The following is a 24,087-nucleotide window of genomic DNA, read 5'->3' as shown; positions in this document are numbered from 1 at the left end:
TTAGGATTCCCAAGTAGCTCGAAGTAAGCAGGCTTGCCTTGAACATGAGGAGAACCTTGTGTCTTACCTCTCAATGCTGCGAGATATTGAAGTGCGCCTAGGACCTGTGTGTCCTCTCCCACTGGGTCTACAAGATGTGCAGGAGAAATTAAGGCATGCAGAGGTAAGATAACATTTAGTTCATTTCGCTTTCCCCACAATGTATGGGTGCCTACATATGACCAAGCTGTTTTATGAATAGATTTCTGAGGTCAGATAGAAGTCGAATTATTGTAGTGAAAAAGGAGGAGCAATTAAGTCCTGGAAGCAAATTAATACTTCTTTCTAAACATTGGGTGGCCTTTGATAAATGAATCATTAAATTAAGGTATCCATTCTTTATCTTTACAATTACATTTAAAAAATACACAATCTAAAAGCACACACCGAACAAGACCCCAAAAAACATAAAGCCATACATTGATAATTAATTGTATTATGCTAAAACACAATTGATTCACCTTAAGGGCTGTTTCATTGTGGACATTGGTTGGCTTTATAGACTGTAGCAAAACAAACTGTGTTTGGTTATCTGATATCCATATTTTTGTTATATATATATATATATATATATATGTATATAATTTTTTTATGCAGAACACATAATGTTCTTTCTATACGTGTCTGTAACAGAACTTTTAACTCTCATTTCCTGTGACATACAAGCTCTTTCATAATATACAACCACCTGCTTATCTGCTTAGCCTGGTCCTTTAAAAAGATGAGGCTAGCACAGACCTTTGTCCAGCTGACTTCCTGAGAAGCGCATGGGAATAATTAATATCATGGTTCTAAGGCTAACTTGGATAGTGCTGACGTGGAGCGTGGTAGGACTTTGGTACTATGGAGAGACTTATTCTCTTTTTAGTTTTATTTTTTAATTATTTAGGCACACTTATGGGATCACAGCAAAAGTGACATTTAGCTTGTGAAGCGAGGCGTGTAATGTACATCACATGTCTCTCTTAATCTGTCTGAGAATGTATTAATAATACATTTCTAATGACTTTGGGCCACAGTACATAGCAGCAGTTGCCTTACCCCCACCTAAGAATTTTAACTATGAAAGGACCATGTGTAGCCAGATTTATATTCCTTCAAAGGTCATATTCAGTGTGCATGTCCTTTTCTTCAGTAATTCAATTCCAGAGCTAATAGTTTATTGTAAACACTTTCAGTACTGATGTAAAGCCAAAGGTGGCCAAAAACTGTTTAAAGCAGCTACAGGTTACTTTAACCGTTAATAGAAGTAATAAGTAAAATGAATAAAAAAAAAAAAAAAACAATGTCTCTTCTTTTTCTGCTCAACTCCCTTTTTTTTCATCCTTCTATCTCTTTCTTCATCTTCTCTACCGCTCTCAACTTACAGTCCTGTTTCACTCTCTTCCCTCTGTCCACTCACCCTCTACCTTGTGTACAGTGTATCCATGTGATTTTTTTTTTTTATGTCTGTTCAAATCTTGTCGTGTTTTTCATATCAAGCAGATTCTTGACAGAGAACTGCAGAACTTAATGTCACCTGTGAACAAGGAGCTGGATTTGGTAAAGGAAATAGTCTCAGATCAGCCCCTAGGTGTCCCAAAGCAGCTCCTCAGAGCTTTGGAAAAAGATGCAAAGAACTTGGAAAAATCAATGAACTCCATTAGAGACAGCGCTGAGTCTCGGGTTAAGCAGCTTAGCTCTGCTCTAGAAATTGAGAAGGTAAATATTGTTTTCCATAATGCTTGATTCTGGATATGAGCTATCTTAGATGGAATTGTTAAATCCTATACCATGTATCCAATATTACAGTTGCCTAGATCCCTATATGGGAGCATTGAAATTGCAATTGCAGAAAATCTCCTGTTCCATTCTGTTCATTATGCACATGGATCAGATGTCTTTTTATATTTACATGCAGGGTAAAGTCTTAGCTGAACATGAAGTGCTGGAGAGCAAACTTCAGTCTCTGCTTCAGTGGGTAACCAACACTACAGACTCCTTGGACAGACTGCAGAATAATGAGGATTTAGCTTTAAACCCCACAACATTGCAAAGTGATCTTGATCTTGTGCAGGTATTGATTACAAACTTTACTTTCCTTTTTTACTTACTTACTTTACTTATGATGTGCCTGTAGAGATGTAATATAAGACTGTTATCATATAATTTAGAAAAGTTCTGGTTCTATAATTTACGTATGGTATTCTTGTTGGTACACTGGCTCAAGCGTTAAGGTATTACGGGTAAGTTATTACTTCAAAAGGGCTCACTTTGAGTGTACATTAACTGATAACACAAGTACAAAATAATGAATAACTAACCTAAAATTTGCCAGTATATGTAACTTCAGTCCAAAACTGCACCAAATGTAATTCTTATAGGGACACTCCTGGCTGGATTTGACTCCCTTTTTTTCTCCTCATAATAGTAATAATGATAATAATAAAAAAATAATATATGTGTGTGTGTATGAATAAAGGTCCTCACTGGTCTTATTAATCAAAGAAGTGTGTCTTTATTTATCACTATTCGGTTAAATCACATCAACATTTCAGTCCGTACCCAGACTTTTATTAGGGTATGACAAAAAGTTCAGAACTCGGCAACAGCTATATTTATGAAAATATATGTATATGAAACTGTTGCACATGATAATGGAGACTGCATAGCAAAGTTCCTATTACCTTGCTTAATATCTCTTTTCATACATTGTGTAAACAGAACTGGATCTAGAAAAAGGTACAAACATACCAGGCCCTGGAAGAATTTTATTTCATTAAAGGGAAACTATATTTCTTGGAATACAAAGTTATGTTCCTAGCACTATGCTGCTTCCCCCATTCGCCCTCACTTACCTGATTCCAGCGCTGATCTCCCTCAGCGCTGGATCAAAGCGTAAAGATATCCAGCATCATTTAGCGGACCAAAAGTCTGCTAAGGTCCCAGGAAGTTCCTCTAGTGGCTTTCTGGTAGACAGCCGCTAGAGGTGGAGTAAACCCTGCAAGGTAATTATTGCAGTTTATCAATAACCACAATTGCAGGATTAAGGGGACAGGGACACTGCAACCAGACCACTTCAATGAGATGAAGTGGTCTGGGTGCCTATAGTGTACCTTTAATATAGTTATCTTAAGTATACAAATTTAAGTAAAATGGAATTTACGTGAATGAATATATTTCATTGCTTGCTAGGATGTATTTATACACATTTTCAAGTGACTTGAAGTCAAAGTGGTTTTTGCATGAAGCAAATCTAATGCAGAGTGTATGGTGAGGTGTGCCTTTGACCTCGAGAAAAAGTGAATGGTTCATGTGAGGTTACTGTGAGCGAGTCCAGCTGGCTTTTGGTTAAATAGGATAAGATTTTATGCAAATATCCTGCACCTCACCCTTTCATACAGCTTCTCCTGTTCAATTGCAGAGTTTGAGGCAACCTGTTGCAGACACTAGACTTGAATTGGATAACATTGCCTACGAGATACAACTCTTCATTTCGGAACGAGCTCAAGATTTGACACCACAACAAAGCCGCGTTCTGCTCCGTCTCCTAAATGAGATGCAGAGATCTTTCCGAGAGCTCTCGGAGAGATTGTGTGCTCGAGATGAAGTTTTGCAACTACGTCAGCGGCATGCAAAGCACAATGCTGAAACAAAGGTTAGACAGCATGTGTGCATTCCTCTCTGAAGCCTGGATGCACTGTCCTTATTCTCAGACAACCGCTTCATGTCTTTCATCGCATGCGATCACACCTTCTTCGGGAGTAGGCAGAGTTCAAAAGCCATATTGCTGCAGCAGGGAGTAATGGAGCCATGACCTTTCCTATTACAAATGCAGCACAATAAACAACAAGAAATTCAGTTTGCTTGGACAGAACCCTCCCTTTCCCCCTGGTTACTGTACTGCATCAGTTACTGCTGCACTCTTAATGTTGACATGTTTGTTTTAACCTTGTCTGTATGCATCCTGTTGTCTGTCTGTGTTTAACCTCTTGTTTGCTTTGCTTTTCTAGGTTTATCTCCCCTAACAGTGAAGGAATTCTCTCACAGGCCGAGCTGTTGAGCTTGGGACAGGCATTTCCCCTGATATCCGCAATGTGCAGATACACATTTTTCCATAGGGAATTATAGGTTCTGTTACGGACACATTGTGCTCAGCCTTTATGCAAAAATGTTTAGGACAGAGGAGCTGATGTGACACGGTATACTCCAGATTGTTAGATTGCACTAACCGCCACTTCAAAATATGAAAGCATTTTTATTTGGAGAAATCAATACTTTTGGGGAAAATCTAAAACAAATATATTTGATTCCGAGACCATTTCTTTCTTTTGAGTAATAAGACTACATTCTGGAGTCTTCCTCTCCATGACCTCTCCTCTGTCCGTGTTGTGTTGGATTATAGTATACAAACTTGGAGTTTCATACAAATTCTTCCCTTTAGACATTACAGGAGCAGCAAGTTGTTTGTGGCCGGGAGCTGGAGGACCTCTTCTCATGGGCTGAACTTACAGAGAAAGCTGTGAGTAATCATCAAGCTGCTTCTGGGATTCTGGACCTTTCCACGCTACAAGACCAGCAAAAAAGCATGCAGGTATTGTACAGCCACCTCTGATTTTAACAGTTTCCATATATTTTGTTATAGAATATAGAGCATCCCTGAATTGAAATTAAATTGTTCTGTTAAGAGAATCATTGTATAGTCTTGAGATCTAATATAATAGCAATGTAAAAAACCTGAAGAATAAGCATATGGGCTGTGGTTGCAAGAATGTTGGTTATTCTGTTACAGAAAGAATAACACTTTAATTGGTTTGTGAACAGTAAATCAGAAGGCTGTGTTCACACTTAAGTGCGTGTCAGGGGAATTAAAAGGACTAAATGTATGCAACATATTAAAGTCCTTTCCTGGAATGCAATAACCATACATAATGAAAATGTACAAGACACATCCTTTAAGGTGTAATTAGGGTGTTTCTTTTGGTGCCTCTAAAATAAATACTTCCACATCTTTCTAACAGAATAAGTAGAAGAGGAAAGTCGACAGTTGTATATCAAAAATGTATGTTTTATTAAGCCAAGGAAAGGCAAATAACGTTCAGCGACAATTCATAAAATTCAGATCTTATTGACACTGTAGACACTATGACATTTCATATAATTAAATTGATTATAGTGCCTGGGGACCTCCAATAGTTGGGCTGCTGGGTCTCCAGAAACTATAAACTATTCAATCAGATAAAGTTATTACAGTGACTACAGTTTCCCTGCTCAACATTACAACCACACGTACAAAGATTAAATAGCCATATCCTATTCTGTGTATATATATATATATATGTGTGTGTTTTTATTATGTTTAGTGAAGACACTGTCTTTTTGCCATTTGAGAAATTTGTGTGAAACCGGTATATGTAAAATACTCCTGCCCTCTTAGGAGCTCCATAAAGGTGTAAAAACCCAAGGAGAACAGTTTGCCAGAGCCTTAAAAGCAGCTGAAGATTTCCTTGAGGAAAACAAATCAAAAATGGACCCCAGCGAAGTAGAAGCCTTTAAGAAAAAACTCCAGAGGGCTAAGGAACAATATCACAGTGTGCTTCAGAAAACGGTAGATACAGAGAAACAGCTGGACCTGGCAGTCAGCACAGCTGTTTTGGAAGAGACCAAGAAGGTAAAACGTAGTTCTTTTGAGGAATCATCATGTTAGCTGGAGATGGACATATTGCTGCTGAATGAAGAAATGTTTAGAAAATATAAAAAAATTTGATATATTGCTTTACTTGGATATCCTGGTTGTAGGTGAAGATAATTTTAAAACAGGTCGTACTTGTGACCAGTTTTTTTCCATAGTTTCACCACAGTGACAAGGCACACCTTATAGGTCTGTCAAATAACCTGAATAATTAAATGATGTGATCAGATGAACAGTCTTGTGCACGCTCCACAAGGAACACCCAAGCAGAATATGCTCTATGTTTGTAACCACTGAGTGTAGAGATTCAGAATGTCTTGGGTGAGGCCCAGAGAGCGCTTAGACATTGAAGGAGTTTATTTACTAGACTTGGAATTGGGGAGAATTGACAAGAGAAGAGCAAATTCTGTTTAGGGTAAATAGTTGAGCTAGAATTATTGCTGGATTGATTGGAGATTCTTATAAAAACAGTTTTAAACTTGCAGTTTCTGTGTCAATATTCCACAATTCCAGGTTTAGTGAATAAAATCTCCTTGTGTACAGTACTGTTTAAAACCAGTGTCATAAAAGAACCACCTGCAGTTTTTACTAGGCCCTAGAACAACATATAGAAATCATTATTGTAATCCAAACAAATCAAATTAATGTTGTACTCTACACATCGTTTAGTGTCTTTAAGGTTTTGCTGCCTTTTTGTCTATCCTCTGAAGCCATACATATTCTCATCTTTAGACTTAACTTGTGTTTCTGCCTAGTCCAAGACCGCCGAAGAACTGAAAACAAATTTGGGCAAAATTGAGGCTCTGCTGCATCAGGTACTTCCCACTGTCCAAAGCAGCTGTCAGAGAGTCACTACTACCGATGGAAGGGAACCAAGCAAGTCAGAAATGTCAAATGGAGGCCCTCCAGGCGAGGCCACTGACCTGATTAACGACCTCTGTGACAGGAAGAAGGTAAGGACAGGAAGAGATTTGCATAGCTAAAGGAGTGTTAACAACTTGTTATATGATGAATCAGTTGCAACAAGATGGTGTTTAGTAAGATTTGGAGTTGTCTTTTCAATTTCAGTATTTTTGTTTGTCTTATTAGTGTAATTGGCAGTCTTATAAGTATTTATTAGACTAGTGCCTAGGGTTTCGGCTAGATTGCAATAGTCCAAACCACATTTTCTTCTGGCATGCATCATTCTAGTGCTTATGATTAATACTTCTGTTCGTGTAATAGTTTTGCCCTGTGTCTGGTTCTAAGAAGTAAAAGGCATAGCAAGACCAATACTCTGTGTCTTTGTTGGAAAAGCCATCTGTAACTCAAAGACAGCCGAGCTATATGTATTGACATTTTTGTTTATTTGACAGACATAAATGTTAACCTCCATGGCCAGCTGTGCCTGGTAACCCTACAGATAGTCTACTGCAATTGTACAAGCTAAAATTAGACATGTCTCCTTTTTACAGGGATACCTAATTTTTATAGCAACATGTCTCAGATGTTATCTATTTTTATGCAATATTAGACATTGAGTGACATTGAGCTAGTTTGTATTGCGAACAAAGATTTTCTTTTATTACTGATAATGGCTAGGCAATGCATTATCGGAGAAATTTTTACATGTAGCTAATCATTTTTCTGAAAATAATTGTCTAATTCATAGATGCAGCACCAAGAGATGTTGGCCCAGCAGCAAAATTTTATTCTAACGATACAATCCGCACAAGATTTCCTAGACAAGCATGGCAGCACTTTACCAGCAGAGGAACGACTGCAGTTACAGAACAAGCTTGCTTGTCTGAAGGAAGAATATGCAACTTCACTATCCCAGGCACAGTTGCAGCTGAAGCATGCACAGAGCCTAAAAGATGAGTTGCAGAACTTTCTTCATGACCATGGGGAGTTCGATACGTGGCTGCAACGGAGCGAGGAGGAGTTGAACAACATGCAGAAAGGAAAAGCAGATTGTGAGGTTCTGCAAAAATTACTCCACCAGCAAGCAGAATTTTCTGAAGATGTTATTTCTCACAAAGGAGACCTGCGATACATTACCATAGCAGGGCAGAAGGCAATTGAGGCAGAAAAGGCTGCTTCCGACCATTGCAGAGATGATTTTGAGGTGGCAGTAGCAGGAGCTCTGGTGAAAACTAAGCTTGAAGATGCTTCAAAGAGATATAGTACTTTACATTCTAAGGTAACCACATCCAATCTAGGATAGAAATTGTGACTAGGGCAAATGCAGTGTGACCAAGGATTGGCAAAATGTAACTTGTGTCTAGTTTTGAAAGGGACACTCAAAACAAACAGTTTTCCTGGCACTGCAGGTCCCCCACCTTCAGTGACTCTGTCTAGTTCTGGGTCCGCCCACGCTCCTCCCCTGCCAACGTCATCCGGCAGGGGAGACCGATTGCGCATGTGCGGCCGCCGGCGGGGTGAGACGTAATGCACATGCGCAGCAATGCCGCGCACACGCATTAGACCTCCCAATAGGAAAGCATTGAAAAATGCTTTCAATGCTTCCCTATAGGGAATTTAAGCGATGCTGGAGGTCCTCGCATAGCGTGAGGACGTCCAGCGACGCTATAGCACAGAAAATCTGCGCTATGAACCAGGATGTGCCCTCTAGTGGCTATCTGGTAGACAGCCACTAAAGGAGGAGTTAACCCTGCAAGGTAAATATTGCAGTTTATGAAAACTGCAATATTTACAGTTGCAGGGTTAAGTTTAGTGGGAGTTGGCACCCAGACCACTCCAATGGGCAGAAGTGGTCTGGGTGCCTGGAGTGTCCCTTTAAGATTAATTCTTCAGAAATTGCAAAACCATTTGTAATCTGAAAAATACATTTGTTGATTATGTTGGTACTTTAAAGAATAAGTGCATGCACTGTGCGGTCTATGTTCTGATGCATCTTCTATATAATTTTCATAGTGTTCCAAACTTGGGTCTCATTTGAATTCTACGTTAAGCCAGTTCCAGCAATTCCAAGAAGGATCTGATGCAACTTTAGCCTGGCTGCAGGACACAGAGTCAGTGGTACAGAAGATTTTGTCTGAACCTGTAGCTTCTGACCCAGAAACATTGCAGACCCAGCTGGAAAAGGCTAAGGTAAATATATCTGCACACTGTTTTTGTCTATTAACGTTTGTCAGTGTATAGATATATAAAGCCTTGTGTTTAAGAAAATATATATCTCAGCTTTATGAACGTTTCTTCTGTTTGCTCAGAGTGTGCAGTGTGATCTTGCTGAGCAACAAGTGCAAGTGGAAAAAGTTCACAAAGCCCTGCGTGCACTATTGGAGGTACAAGGAGAGCCTTCTCCAGATTGTGGGAGCATCCAAGAGACAGCGGGTATGTAGGAACCTAAAACATCATGAGAGATTCATCTAGTTATCTGAGAAATTTGACTCTTTCAAGCAACACATAGTTAATATTGCTCTATTTTCTTTCCAGAGTCTATTGACGGTCGTTTCCAAGATCTTTCTGCCAGAATGTCCGCTCACTCTGATTTGTTGCAGAAGTCTGTAGCACAGTCACAGAGTGTTCAGGAGGGCATGGACAATCTCCTTCATTGGCTGGAGGGAATGGAGAAGACACTTGAAAGCCAAAAGCAGATTCCTATGTCAACTTCATCGATTCAGGAATCTCTTGCTACAAACATGGTAAGAGACCAATTTGTTTATCGGAGTGCTTAGCATTTCCAAAAAGATACATGAATAGGTAAAGGTAATAGGTAAAGACAAGATACACATATGTGATGCAGGCAGGTTTAAAGTGTAGGTAGATTGAAGATGGACTTGAGCTTATTTATGCTCTGATGTTTTATTTGTTCCATTTAACTAATTAAGCTTTACCATATCTTCAGTTTTATATACTACCCTGGGTAGTATGTAACGAGGAGGGAAGTGGCAGAGGGTAGATGTACCCAGTGGTGTATTTTGATTACAATTTAATTCAAATTTTCCCCACCTCTTCCATGCACTTTGACTGACAGACACTCCCTCACTGATGCATGGACTGACATAAGCACTTTCACAGACAAACACACATACTCACTGATTTGACACACTCTGACAGTCACACACTATTACTCAGACATACATACTCATTGACAGATGTACATACTCTCTGACGGACACGCACACTCACTGACGGACACATATAGACACACACTCATACACATTTCCCCCAACACTCACAAATTATTCTTTATTTTAATTTTAATTTAACTCCACCCAGCCTCCGTGGGAAAGATGAAGTGGATTCCTCACCTGGGGTCCAGTGGGGATGCTTGTGCTGCCTGGCTGGTGCGCTTGCAGGCAGGGGGCGAACTGGCAGAGTAGGCGGCGAGGTAGCTCTGATCTTCCTGCTCAGCTCCCTCGCCTGCCGCTTAGTGATGCTTGGAGCCGGACTGACATCGTATTCCGGCTCCCGGCATCATTAAGCTGCGTGTGAGGCAAATCATGGCAAATTAGCAGATGATATGGAGAGCTTTTGGGCAGGTGAATAATAAGGCCATATTTTAGTTTTTCTACTTTGCCATTATTAAAAAGCAAAATGCAGGAGTGGCTTCTTTATTTAATCTTTATTGGCATGTAACCGTTATTATAAATTTAAAAAAATGTATTCAGCAAACCTATTGGCTGGCCATTACGTCAATGTACCTTTTTGTCTTAACTTTGCCTTTCATGTTTCCTCTGCACTAGAAACTGAGGCAGGATATAGGCAGACGAAGGGGCAGTCTGGATGCCACTGGAGAGATGGTTGGGAAATTCATGGAAACGGCAGACAGTGCTGCAGCAGCTGCCCTTCAAAGCAAGCTCTTGGAGGTCACTGACCGATTTAATAAAGTTTGTTTGAGCCAGAGTGAGCAAGAAGCTGCTCTAAAAGACATCCTGCCAAAGGTGGAGCGTTATGAACAGATAAGAGACACGCTGGAAGATTTCAGAACAACTAGATCTCAGTTACTGGCCTCTGGAAACCAGCCAGACAAAGACATTGCTCAGTTTTCTGAGCAAATCCAGGTCTGTTATATGCAATGCATGCAAAGTTATTTATTATGGTTTTTTTTTATCACTCAAATGCAGTACATGATCACATGCATGTCAAAACCAGGATGTGTCTGCATTTTACAGCTGTTCTCAAATAAAATAAGAGGCATTTGATGTGATATATGGTGCTGTCAAATTTAATTATAGATAAGAGGAAGAAAAGGGTTCTCAAGTATCAGGCCCTGTCATTTTCTCACGTACTAGATGAATGACTCATAATCTCTATAATTGAAACAATACAAAGCATTTATTGCTTTAGAAACATTCATTTATGTTTGCGTCTTTGATGTACCTTATAATACTTGCTTTTTACTTGCTGCTTTCCTGTAGAAAAAAATGCCAAATGGAGAAGTTTACCATAGATACAAGTTTCTAGTTTTATGTAAAATTTCCTAAAGGTCCCTTCTATGTCCTATACTGTGACATTTGCCAATACTGTGAAGTTTGGGAAAGTTAAAGCAGAAAGATGACTAGTTAGATTTGTGCACAACCAAATAAGAAATAAATATTAGCATGCCTTTTAAGTGACATTAAATCCACAGCATCATGTGAGTTTACGCACCTATTGAAGTAAAGCTTGAGCATGGGTGTTCTCATACCGCATTTCAGTACATAAGACTAAGTGTGCCGTAAGCGTTAGTGGGTGGGTGGAGGGAGATGATGGTCCTTGAGCACAGAAGTGCCATAGAGACAAGTATGTTTTTATTAACCTATGCAGCATTACTTGGGGGGGGTCTGCTTTATGAAATTGAAGTTGTTATAGTGTATGAAGTCCCCGAGTGCCATATTTCTCTTCAGTGTTAAAACCAATATAAAGAGAGTTCCCAGAAGCCCATCCCTCTCTGTGCGTCTTCAGCTAATAGGGTAGCCATACCTCTAGTGGTGGGCAAGCAGTGGGTAGCCAGAGACACTTATTTAATGTTGTAGTAAACATGATTTAACCCTGAATTGAGGGACAGCACAAAGGGTGCTCCAGGAACGATAAACAATTCAATGAGATGAAGTGGTTATAGTGCCTTCAGTGTCCCTTTAATGGTCGTGTGTTCCTTGAGCTCTCAAGCTTTGGGCAACTATTTGCTTTAAATCAAGTCAGTTAAACGCTCTGCAACTGCCATATCTTTTTCAGAGTTTACCCTAGGTAAAACACAATCCCCCCCTCTAGACTGATGTTACCTGTAGGGTCTAACACTGACCATATGATGAATACAGCATTAAACATATACCTTTCCAACCCACAGGAGCTCAATACTGAATTAAATCAACAAGCCCAACAACTCTTCGCTTTGGAACAGTTGGCATCAGAGCTATCAACATGTCCTATGCTTTTGGATTCTTCTGATCACTTGCAGATGGTCCAGGTTCTGAAGAATGACTTTTTAGAGCTGCAAAAAGCTGCTAAAGAAAGGTGAGAAGAGTCATTTTGTAATATTGTGTAAACTGCTTAACCATCTGAAAATAATCCTATTTCTCATAACTAATAATGCCACTCTGGACTCAACTAGGCAAAAAAGTTGATAATTTTAAAATTTAAGCATTACTGTTTTCTTAAAAGCCACAGGCATTTTCTCAAAACCATCAAGATGGGAAACATTTTTTTTCCAGGAATATTCACTGAACTGTGGACTGACTACTGAATAACAAATATTAGACTACAACAGCCGAGTTGGAAAATATTTCTGAAATTCACTAGTGTTTTGCTTAAATCTTCCTACTAAAATGTTTCTCTCTCACAGAGAACGTGATGCATTGTCCTGCCAGGATGAGCTAAAACACTTCAAGAGGTTGGTTGGAATCATGAGAAAATGGTTGAAGGACAATGAAGAAAGGGTACCATCAGCAGAAGACTCTCTTGGAGTACATGAGATCCAGATCAGGCTACAGCAAGTCCAGGTAACTAGGCAACTCACAATAATTTTTCCTCTTAAATATGTTTATAATGTACTCAAAATGTATTTTAAAAAAAATATAGAACATGTTCTTGTCTAATGTATTGAAATATTAATGGCTTCCTGTTCATGAAAAGGGAAAAACTAAAAAGTTTCTATGCATGTGAATGGAAGCTACCAGGGTTTTCCATTCTTTTGCAAGCCTTTTTTAGTCCGGCAGCCACCACCGTGAGTATGCAGGGCTTGCTTTCATGAAAGAAAAGTATTTCACATAAACTCCAGAACCCCATTGTTGGATGGAATCAAAGGGGGGTGGAGCTGGCCCTGAGGGTCAATTTATGCTTGTATCCTCTGAAAAATATCAAAACTTGTTCTCCAGAAGAAACACAATTATTTTTTTAATTTTGTTTTATTAATTGAATTCTTACCCATCACCATGGAAAACAACAAAATGATTTTGCTGCAGAAGTTAGGGTGCAGTCAGCAAAGGGACAGTTTTACTATTTACTTAAAAATCTACTAAAGCCATGTGTACAAATTCCTGAAACAGTGTGTTCAGTATTGTTTGGTACTGTTGCTCTTCCCTCTACTGTAATATAAATGTATATCTGTCACATGTATAAGCTACTTACTTGAGTGGCTGCCCACTCTGTTATGGTTTATGTTTATTTTAATGTTTCTAATATGTTATACCTTAATGGGCTAGTATTGAATCATATGTCTAAAAGTTAAAGCAATACTCTAGTGTCAGGAATAAAGAAGGCATCAGGAGGCTTGTGTGCATACTTGGCAGTCATGGCATCTCCACATATAGATAAACTGACACAATGCCTCTGTATGGGGAGAATTCAGCATTTCCTTGCAGAGCGTGGAGTTGCCAAATGTTGGTCCTGCAATCTTTGCAGGACCGCATCGAGGAAGTTCCTCTAGTGGTTGTCCGAGTGAAAATGATATGCTTGCATTGCTGAGCTGGCATGGTCTTTGCCCCAGAAGCACTGCATGCAGTGTAGCTTAAGTGGTTCTGGTGCCTAGAGTATCCCTTTAAAGTAACACAGCACCAATATGCCTCAGTGCATTTGTGTGTCCTTTTTTTGTCCATAATCTCACTCGCTGGAAATCAGAGGTACTAGCCAATGACTGAATGGCATAAGTTTTCATTAAAATGTACTTTGCCCATTTTCCATGGAAAATGTGTCAAACTTGAACTAAAACCCGCCATCAAGAAATGCGATTTGAGGACACTTCTGAAAATGTGAAAACCTTATGAGTAGAAATTTGCATGGGAATAATACATTTATACATTGACGAAATATGCTAAAAAACCTGGGGTAGGTAACCTTCGGTACTGCAGATGTTGAGAACTACATCTCCACTGATTCTCTCCATGCATTATGGCTGTAAGAGCATTATGATAGATGTAGTCCACAACATCTGGCGTGCTGAAGGTTTCCCACCCCTGTTCTATACCCTCAAGCATTACAACTGATGAGTTCAACAAACGGTTCATGGTTTTCACAACACTAGGCAGATTATGCACTTGGTTACATCAGTGATAAATTGCACCTAAATGGAAAAGGGTCTGCAGTGCTGGGGAATAGGATGACTAGACAGTGGGAGCTGACTTTAAACTAGTAAAATGTGGTACGTGGCACAGAAGTTTTATTAAGGCAGATAGTACAAAGTGCAAATGGAACTCTGCTTCAGTCTTGAGGGGTTAGACCTAGGGTGGTGAGATTCCTATCCTATTATGTTTTACACCCCACCTCCTATAGACTGTAAGCTCGTTTGAGCAGGGTTCTCTTCAAACTATTGTTCCTGTAAGTTTTCTTGTAATTGTCCTATTTATAGTTAAATCCCCCCTCTTGTAATATTGTAAAGCCCTACGGAATCTGTTGGCGCTATATAAATGGCAATAATAATATTTAGCACAGAGAAAAAGGAGGAAATTGTTTAACACATTTCAAGTGAAGTACAGAAGGTTGACCTAAATCAACTCCTTCTATATTACAGAATGCCTGAGTAACAAAATGTGCTGCTTGTGTTGTTAGTAAATCTTCAAAAGTGTGACATGGTATTGGTAAATGGTATTACTGAAACTTGATGGGATGAAGAGTATGTCAAGTCTGAAATAAAGCATGATGTAAGAAAATGGCCTATAATATAATGTGCAAAAATATAGAAGAATTATAGGTAGAAATGATCATGGGGAATAAGAAGGGAAATAGATTAATTCTCAAACCCACAAACTTTAATATGGAAAATAAGCTGTTATCACAAAATGAATAAACTGCACATCTAGGTCAGACTTGGATCATTGGAGATTTTAAAGGGACACTATAGTCACCCAGACCACTTCAGCTCAATGAAGTGGTCTGGGTGCCAGGTCCCTCAGGTTTTAACCCTTCACATGTAAACATAACAGTTTCAGAGAAACTGCTATGTTTATATTTGGGGTTAATCCAGCCTCTAGTGGCTGTCTTCCGGACAGCCACAAGAGGCGCATCTGCAACGCTGGAGGCGAATTTTACCTCCATCGCGCAGGGCGTCCATAGGAAAGCAATGAGACGCATTGTGATGTCGGACGGGGGAGCTGACGTCGGACAGGGAGGAGAGGTCACCAGCACTGAGGGAGCCCGACGCTGGATTAAGGTAAGTGGCTGAAGGGGTTTTAAGGCGCCACGGAAGGGGAACCCTCAGGGCACTATAGTTTCAGGAAAAACGTTTTGTTTTCCTGACATTATAGTGATCCTTTAATTACCCAGACATTTATTGTGATAAATACTAGTTGTTTGGCATGAGGAAATACATTTGTTAAACCTACTAACTGACACCTTCATGTCTCAGTAAAATCATCAAAATTTAGTAAATGCTGTTCTAGATTTGGTAATAAATTATTTTAACCATTTGTGAATATATTCAAATGTTCAAGTAAGGGCATATTTGAGAAGAGAAGTAGTAACCAAAATATCTGACATAAACTCAAAAAATGCATATGGGCTTCACCAAACCCTTACCTCAAAAAGTCTTATTTAAATTGCAAAGAACCTCTTTACAATGTATGGAGTAGTAGGGGGAGGGGGGGAGAGAAGCAACAAAACCGGTATTAAATGCAATATCTTCAAACTAACTATTCCAGACTTAAACATTTTCAACATACGGTATTTCTTTGGGGAACAAATATAAAATAAAATAAAATGTAATTTAATGCAGTGGCTGCTTTCTTTGCTTCTATATTTTTGTTTTTTTTAATGGTTTTGTTTCGGTCTGTAGTCAATTTTACACTTCTCGTTCTTCATATATTAGCATGTTTTCTAATCATGTTCGTAACCTTAAACATGCCATGTAGGATTGTGACATAGTGTTTTCAATTTCTTCCAGGATCTTTTACAAGAATGGGATATGAAGGGATCAGACATGGCAGTTATCACACAGAAAGGATCCGAATTGGAAATCCACATTATGGAAATAACCGCATCAGAGAGCCAGCTGAGAGGTAGTGTAAAAGAAAAAGCACAAATGTTTCATTTCCTCACTACTCCAAGCTATGTCACGTTTCATTGTATTGTCCATTGTTTATTTGGTCTGGTTTTGCTATTATCATTTTGTTTTTCTTGTGGCTAAGTGGTTCCAGACCTTTAGACTCTTATTTCTTCTTGTCTACATATCCACTTCCACGAACTCTTCATATTTTCTAATATTCATAAGCTTTGTTTCCCAGTAACTTCTTACTATTTACTGTCTTTACAAGCCTCACACCCTGCTCTATAACTGCTTTCTCTCTTTCCCCCTCTTTTTTTGAGTGTTCTTCATAGAATCCTGCTTATTTCAGTGTCTCAATGCTGCTTGTATTAGTGGCTTTGGGGCATGCTGAGTCCACACTTCTATCTGCACTGATATCTTACTTTAAGAAATTATTTCATTTATTTATTATTAGTTTTTTCCTCTTTTTTGGCATCTTTCCGGTTACTTTAAAAGGTCTTTTTCAGGAGTGGGTGGAAGTATACTGTAGGGCTATCTAACGGTAAGAGGTGCCCTCGAAGGCACAGTAGGGACAGTTACTTTGCTAATCCCTTTCCCTCCCCCTTCTTTCCCCTCACCCCACCCTGATATATATCCTTGTTAATTATAGGAATCCTTACCTTCTGCATTATATATATCTAATAGCCATCGGTAGCTGATAGTGGTGTTCGCTACTTTTTGGTTACATTCCTATAACCATTTAGATATTTAGTTGCCAATAAGTCAGTTCTATCACTGCTGACCACCTAGCAAGTATTCACTATCATTTTTGTCAGTTAACATACTGTTATCGAACAGTTTATTGACATCTGATTTAGTGATTTTCACTAAATCTTTTCTAGGGTCATTTACAATATATATATATTTTTATTTTTTTTCAGTAGTGTGGACCAGCCTCTGTCAATTTTAATTGTATGTTTTGTTGTTGTGTTCATAGTACTATTATTTGTGTGTTGTAGTGGGATTTTTTCGTCTTATGAGACATTTTTAGGGATTTATAATTAAAAGTTGTGTTTTATTTACACCTTCTTTCCTAGTATTCCATTGTTTATATATATATAGTGTATCCTCCGCTTCTTTTCTTTTTTCATTTCGTCTACAGGGGTTATCCCCCATTTTGGAGGCATACACCGGCATTATTATATTTCTTCTTTCCCTCTTATTTTTCTTTCAGTAGTATATTTAAAGGGTTACTCCTACCACCATGACCACTTCAGTGATTTGAAATGGTCATGGTGATTGCAGTCAGTATGTGCAGTGTTTCTGCTTGAAACACTGCACATACTGAGTTATTGTTAATTGTGTGCATGGGGCTAATTACACCCGCAGCACACGTGACATTGGCAGCCCAATATCAATTCTGTATTGAAAATACATTCATGGTAATCACGCGCTGCACGCTGCCAAGAGACATGCCTGCCTGCAGGGGATCAATTGCTTTCCCCTCCCATCCTCCTGCATTGTAGCCCTCCCACCTCCATAACCAATCTGGTATTTGATTGCCCCACCTTCCCTCCTCCTTCTTTACCGCTCTCTCGCTCCCAATTTTGGCTTGCAGTGTGCGCCCACGCTCTGAGCCATTTTAAATGAACCAATCAAATGCCTCTTTATTAGAAGCCTTTGATTTGACCTTGGTGTGGCTACATTGACATCAGACTGGATTAAGGTAAGTAAAACCTAATTTTAGAACACTTTCCAAGCTCTTTTGGGGTGAGCTGTGATAAATAATGCCAATAGGGCATTATTCTCTGATTGGAAAAATAAAGACTGGAGAAACCTTCAATTGTGATAAAGTTGAAGAATGCGAGTTGAATCGCGTTATCCTGTAGTTTCAGATATCTTAAGTGAATGCCAAACCAAAAAGCTTTAAATATATACAAAGTAAGGAACAGCGCACACTTAAAAATACAGTAATCTCAGCAAACAAATATGGTGATTCAATTACACCATATGGCCATATTGTGCAAGCCCACCACTACTATGGTGGAACTGAATCCCCATATTTGTTTGCTGAGATAGGTGATTTTAAGTAGCCTTATAAAATTAAATACTGTATTTTTATGTGTGTGCTGTTCCTAATCTGTATATTGTATACATTTTGGTCTCTACAGCAGCACCATTGCTGAGAAATGCGTGTTCCGGCTGTGCCCACCCCACGCCCACAATTTACTTTTTTTGTAAGCTAAAAATCTTTGTGAGAGATGACTGGAGAAAAAGCAGTCACCCTGCGCCAACAGAGTGGAGGAGACTGAGCGTGTACTAAAGCTGGAGATGTCATGTCAGTGAATGCATCAAATTAAAAACTTTAAAATACAATTTCTGGATATGAAGAGTATCTTTCACAATGCTATAGGAGAATGTTAGTACATTTGCTGATTTCCAGTAGGCTAGTGGCAGATGTTTGTCAATGCTCTTTATTTTAACCCCTTAAGGACACATGACATGTGTGACATGTCATGATTCCCTTTTATTCCAGAAGTTTGGTCCTTAAGGGGTTAAAGACAGTCCCTGAACCCTTAACAAGCATTAGTCTCCTAGAACACATTGCAAATAACAATGACATTTCTCACCAAATCTTCCCTAGTGCAGACTAAAAATAAAATGCCAGTATTTTTAAATCCATCAAAATATCTTATGAAAGAGAATAGTTTGTCTTTTGTTGGCATGAATTCGAGCCTCAGCTCTATAGGTTACTCATAAATAGAATTCTTTTTTTTCTTTGAATTTCTAATTTGGATCAGTAACAAAATCATACTGCAAACTGGAATAATATTGCAAACCAATTTACCTGTGGGAATAGATTTTCATTTGTTTCCATCATGTTGTTATAAAAAAGACTTTATCAAACAAAAAAACTGACAATACCACTTCATTAAATCTTCCTCAGTGGAACCTAAAGGTCGCCACATCTTTGATTTTGAATAATGAATGCCTTTCTATGTGGTAGACTCTCTAATACAAGTTCAATGCCATTCTCTTAAATTCTTTATTAATATTTGGCTTGCATTTTGTTCTGGCTGAACGTGGATAAACTGTGCCAAAGAAAAATATGTCACAATTAAATACTATTTAGATGGTGCTTTTTTATTAGCAGATCACAATAACAGTTATTCACTTAGTGCAGAATATCTGAAAATAGAGTAGGGAATTGCAAAATTTCAGGCGAAATATTTAAGTTGGGGGGCAGACTAGACTAGTTACAATTCAGCTTTTTTTTTTTTTTAACCTAAATAATCGCAATTTCCTTCTCGGTTCCCCACATTTCTCAGCTTATTGAATAATCCCATATGTGTACCGTTTCTGTTGACTAGTTTGAGTTTGACATTGTGTGACATTCAATTTGCAAAGGTGCAAAATATATGACAGGACCGTTTTAAAATGTCTGAGGGTAGAATCTAAATTAATAAGTGGCAAATAGGATTGTAACCATTTATGAAGTGCTAGTTAAGAAATTGTTTCTGAAATATAGCCTATGCCACTCGAACCTTTGAATTATGTGGCAAACGATGCATATAACTAGTTGCACAATTTTTGGATGACATATTTCCACTATCATTTTCTAACACCCAGAATATGCCATTATCTCTATTTAAAAAATAAGATTAAAAAAAGGTTACAATAATACAATAAGATTAGTATTATCGAAACATTATCCCATTGTAGCAGGGATAAAAATTTGCAGTTTTTCATTTACATTCATTTTTGAAAAAAATAAAAAAGAACAAATGCATGAAACAATGACAATTGCCGTGGCACCCTGGATTTTTCTGAACTACATTTTTGATGATTGCTAAGCATTATGATAAATGTAGTTCATGAACTGAGATGCCAGTGCTAGCCAAACCCGGCATAAGATATTCTTTGCATGCATGCTGTTTGATTGCCTTTTTTTAGTTTGTTTTTTTGAACGCTTTGTGTATGGTTCTAGTTGTATGAAGGCCATAAAAGGACAAGTCAATTATTTTTTATTCTTTCATACGCTATGATATTTCCACTTGTGTTTGATTTTCAATCCATATTCTGTCAGTACTGACCTTTAATTCAAAAAACACTCTTTGTAATTCATTGAATGTAGACTAATGCCTGTCAGCTTCTGAAATATCCGTAAATTGAGAAATTGGTTAACTTGCATGCACAAGCATGTCCTTATAGTAGTTATACCATACTACTGAGTGACAGGTATATATAAATAATGAGAACAAATTGGATACATTGGAGTAATGGAGGTAAATAGTTTATAGTCTGGATTTGGAATTGGATCAATGAATGAGGATGGTTAGAGAGTATTTGAGAGAGCTGAGTATAAATGGTGGGTTAGTGCACATGGAGTTTTGGAAAACGTTTTATGGTTTCGTTTATTTTTCTTCCAGAACAATAGAGAAGTGATATTTTTAGCTATGCCATAAAGAAATTACTGTGACCTGTAGACATTTGTTGGGATTGGGCAGACATTGTTAGGATTGGTAACAGGGTGATTTAGTGGATTCATTGATTAAGACTTTGAGCCATGTGGGGTATGGTTGACAGTTTAATATGATGGAGGGTTATGTTTACAAAATCTAGAAGCGTACTTTCTCCTCCTTGTCTCTTGTCCCAACGTGCCTGTGACGTCCCTGCTTTGCCTCCTTGTTTTGTACAGGCTCTGTGCTGATGGCTTCATTGAGCCCTGTAGGAAATGTTAATGGATACCACACCTGCCAAGGTGAGCATGTTTGTGTTACATTACATTTTGATTCCTTTTTTGATGTATTTTACTGTTGTATAGTGACGATCATGATATTTTCTCTTTCTAGACCTGACTGGTATCCAGTGTGACATCTCTGAAACCAGCCAGAAGTATGAAGCTCTTGGGCTTGCACTAAGGAATCGAGAAGAGCAGTTCTCCACCTTGTTGGAGAAAATGCAAAAGGTTCAGCAAGAGGCCAATCACATGCTTAGTTGGTTGGAATCTAAAGAGAAGGTCATGAGTGCAGTCAATGTTTCTCCCACAAAGTCAGAAATAGTGAAAGCCCAGGCCAAACAGAACAAGGTTAGTGGTAGCTTGAAGATTTACTTATTAAAGAATTAACTGAAAACTGTAATTTTCTTGTGCACATATAGATGAAAAATATTTGGAGTGTTGATCAAACCCATGTTAACAAATAATATCTGGGAAAACAAGGGGCTGGCTGCACTCACATAAACATGCTTAAATGGGGTGCTGCTGGGGGCCAATAAGTACAGTAAAAATAGAATCCAGCGCACTCACTTATCAACTAAACAGCTACTTTGATGCTGACAGATTTGACTAGTTTTATTAAAAACACCTAATCTAGGCAAAAAATAATGGGGGTTTAGTTACACTATATGATCATACATTGCATAAGCCTGCCACAAACGTCAATGTACCCCATCTTTGGCAGGTCCTACTCTCACTGCCAACTGTCTACTAAATGAGCTACTCATTATCTGACCATAGCACATGCTTAATGTTAGAAGAATTCAAGGCATACCCACCTCCACTTGACCATGTGTGTACAATAACATAACGGTCAGTCTATATTATTACTTCTGAGTTGATGTAAGGGACTTCCGAAGAAGTCTAATGTGAAGAGACCACTTTGTAATGCTATTATGTGTGAGAATGGAACAGTCATTTACAAAAGACCGTAACCAGGAATAACATTAAAACACTTTAGTGGATGAGGCCTTTGATTGAAAATGACTGTCTAGTAATAAAGTGATATTTTATAGTGTCAAGACGCCTTTTGACATTCTGTATAGAAAAAGATTCACATGGAATGGTGTAGAGACATACCACCATCCTGCCTACTGCACTGCAGAGAGTAAAATGATCCATGTAGAGATACACAATAGTTCTCTTCCATTCCAAAGAGAAGATGATGAAAGGTTTATATTGCTGGTGATGGAGCATATTACTGAGGTGGACAAAATAAATGTATCTCCAATTTCACTGGTTAGCAATATCATAATCAATGTGTAGCTACTTTCTACATATAAATTAGAACTAATTTTACAAAGATGTGTATGGCTTCAGGAATCCTAAACTATCTAGGACCAAGCAATTGGGGTTAAATGTACTATACGATGCAGTAATTTTAGTTTCTTCTGGCTTTGGCATAATATCAATTGGCTTCCACTATCCCATTTTCCATTCCAGGAATTCATATCTGAACTGGAACAGAGTTCTGGAAAAGTGAACAGTCTGAAGGCTGCTCTGAGAGACCTATTAGAGAAACATCCAAACTCTCCAGAGGCCGAAACCTGGAAGAAAACCCTGGAAAATCTTGGTAAGGATATAGATGGGAATTTAAGGGGAAAAAAAGTATTTATACAATACTGTCCTGTATCTATGCAACATTTATTTGTTTGAAGTAAATCCAAAACGTGCCCATATTGTGATAACAGGATGCAGCACTGCATGTGAGGAAGGAAAGAAACTCCATTGTTATTCATGGAACCTATCTGCAATAACTGCCACGTCCAAGATAGACTTTGACTTGCAAATGCAAAATTACGCAGCTAAATTACGAATTTGATGGTTCTATCAAGCTCCAAAGTGAAACCTCTGGTTCACTTTTTTTTTTTTTAAAGCTTACATAATATTTATGTCGCTGTTACCCAATCTCGCGTCTTTGGTCTAATGTGAAATAATAAGAATGTGGCTAATTTAGAGCAATTCAGAGGCAGAGCTCTGCAGTAGTTCACTAAATATACCATCCTCTGAATTGCACCACCTGCTTGCCGTTGCTCAATTGCTTTAAATTCTGAAATTCTCTTCAAAATGGACTGAAGTGTGTTAACAATTCTCCCAATGAAGATTGGGGCTGCTAGCTTATAAATTGCTTGCAACATTGAATCCAGCACCACTCACAAAATAGTTAAAAATTTGACATGAAGTATTTATTTTTTGGTGGACAACGCAGCTGGTGGGCAGCAAGGAAGGGATAGATTTCCAAACATAGTCCATCTTTATCACTTACAGTGTGCGGAGGCTAGAGGTTAAATTTGGGCAGGAGCACTGCAGATGAGCTTCTATTAACTATGGTGTAGTGCTATCCTCTCACCAAGATGTAACATGAAGAGCAAGATTAAATATTAATAAACAAGAACCATGGGCCTTGTATAATGGAGTTGAATGAAAAAAAACTGTGGTCTTACCTGTTCTGGACAGATCATTCCTTTGTTTCAACATTTGGATGTGTAAACCTCCTGACACTAGTAATTCTGACCCTTTCACAGAAATTTCAGTGCCAGAGGAATGCTAATTTTGGATGGAAGCCCACCCATCCTTTACCAATATTGCCAGGATTCCCAAATTTAAGCCAATTTAAAGAAGGCTCTGTACTACTGGTTCTAAGCCCATGCACACTGGCTCTTATAGTTCTAATAGTTCTGCTGGGATAAGCATCTTAAATAAAGCCAATTAAGACTGAACATTTAGGATACCAGTTTTAGGTATTGTCATGGTAGAGTAACATATTAAGTGCTTTTATTTTTAATTTATTTTTTAACATAAAAAATAAACTGGTAGTAATCACCCATATTTGTTATTCTGATGTGTAAATTTAGCAGGCTTATTTTCTTGTCCGTGCCTTTCAGACCAACAATGGGATAGAGCCAACCAAGTAACGTCAGAGCGTCAACAGAAACTGGAGGAGTCTGCTAATCAGCTAGCCACATTCCAGGCTGCAGGTTCCCAGTTGCGTCCCTGGCTGAATGAGAAAGAATTAATGATGAGCGTTCTGGGGCCTCTATCTATCGATCCCAATATGCTAAATGCACAAAAGCAGCAAGTACAGGTAAGACAAACAATGTCTATGAATTACTTAAAGTATCTTTTGATGTTAGTGTATTGGTATAAAATAATACATACACTATTTATGAACTGATTGGTTGGTCTAAACAAAATTGCATAACTGTTTAATCAGAACAT

General features: G+C 38.4%; 1 protein-coding gene across 21 annotated transcripts in view; it reads left to right on the top strand.

Moving 5' to 3' along the window:
• Positions 1–24,087, top strand: part of MACF1 (microtubule actin crosslinking factor 1) — a 225,181-nt gene that overhangs the window by 92,983 nt on the left and 108,111 nt on the right. For 14 of the 21 annotated variants that reach the window (XM_063455681.1, XM_063455691.1, XM_063455670.1 and 11 more), the window contains exons 37-55: positions 5–163; positions 1,522–1,740; positions 1,940–2,095; positions 3,443–3,676; positions 4,463–4,612; positions 5,456–5,689; positions 6,466–6,663; positions 7,362–7,892; positions 8,627–8,803; positions 8,923–9,046; positions 9,149–9,357; positions 10,402–10,719; positions 11,985–12,151; positions 12,480–12,636; positions 16,011–16,125; positions 20,791–20,853; positions 20,945–21,180; positions 22,312–22,441; positions 23,754–23,953. In XM_063455681.1, the coding sequence (XP_063311751.1) occupies positions 5–163; positions 1,522–1,740; positions 1,940–2,095; positions 3,443–3,676; positions 4,463–4,612; positions 5,456–5,689; positions 6,466–6,663; positions 7,362–7,892; positions 8,627–8,803; positions 8,923–9,046; positions 9,149–9,357; positions 10,402–10,719; positions 11,985–12,151; positions 12,480–12,636; positions 16,011–16,125; positions 20,791–20,853; positions 20,945–21,180; positions 22,312–22,441; positions 23,754–23,953 (3,777 nt within the window). The remainder of the gene's footprint in view (positions 1–4; positions 164–1,521; positions 1,741–1,939; positions 2,096–3,442; positions 3,677–4,462; positions 4,613–5,455; positions 5,690–6,465; positions 6,664–7,361; positions 7,893–8,626; positions 8,804–8,922; positions 9,047–9,148; positions 9,358–10,401; positions 10,720–11,984; positions 12,152–12,479; positions 12,637–16,010; positions 16,126–20,790; positions 20,854–20,944; positions 21,181–22,311; positions 22,442–23,753; positions 23,954–24,087) is intronic. The other 7 variants (XM_063455716.1, XM_063455724.1, XM_063455759.1 and 4 more) reach the window with 2 other exon arrangements.

Source organism: Pelobates fuscus, chromosome 1, assembly GCF_036172605.1.
Source record: "Pelobates fuscus isolate aPelFus1 chromosome 1, aPelFus1.pri, whole genome shotgun sequence".
Taxonomy (NCBI): Eukaryota; Metazoa; Chordata; class Amphibia; order Anura; family Pelobatidae; genus Pelobates; species Pelobates fuscus.
Note: the sequence above shows the minus strand (reverse complement) of the source record. Positions and strands in the feature narration are given on the sequence as shown.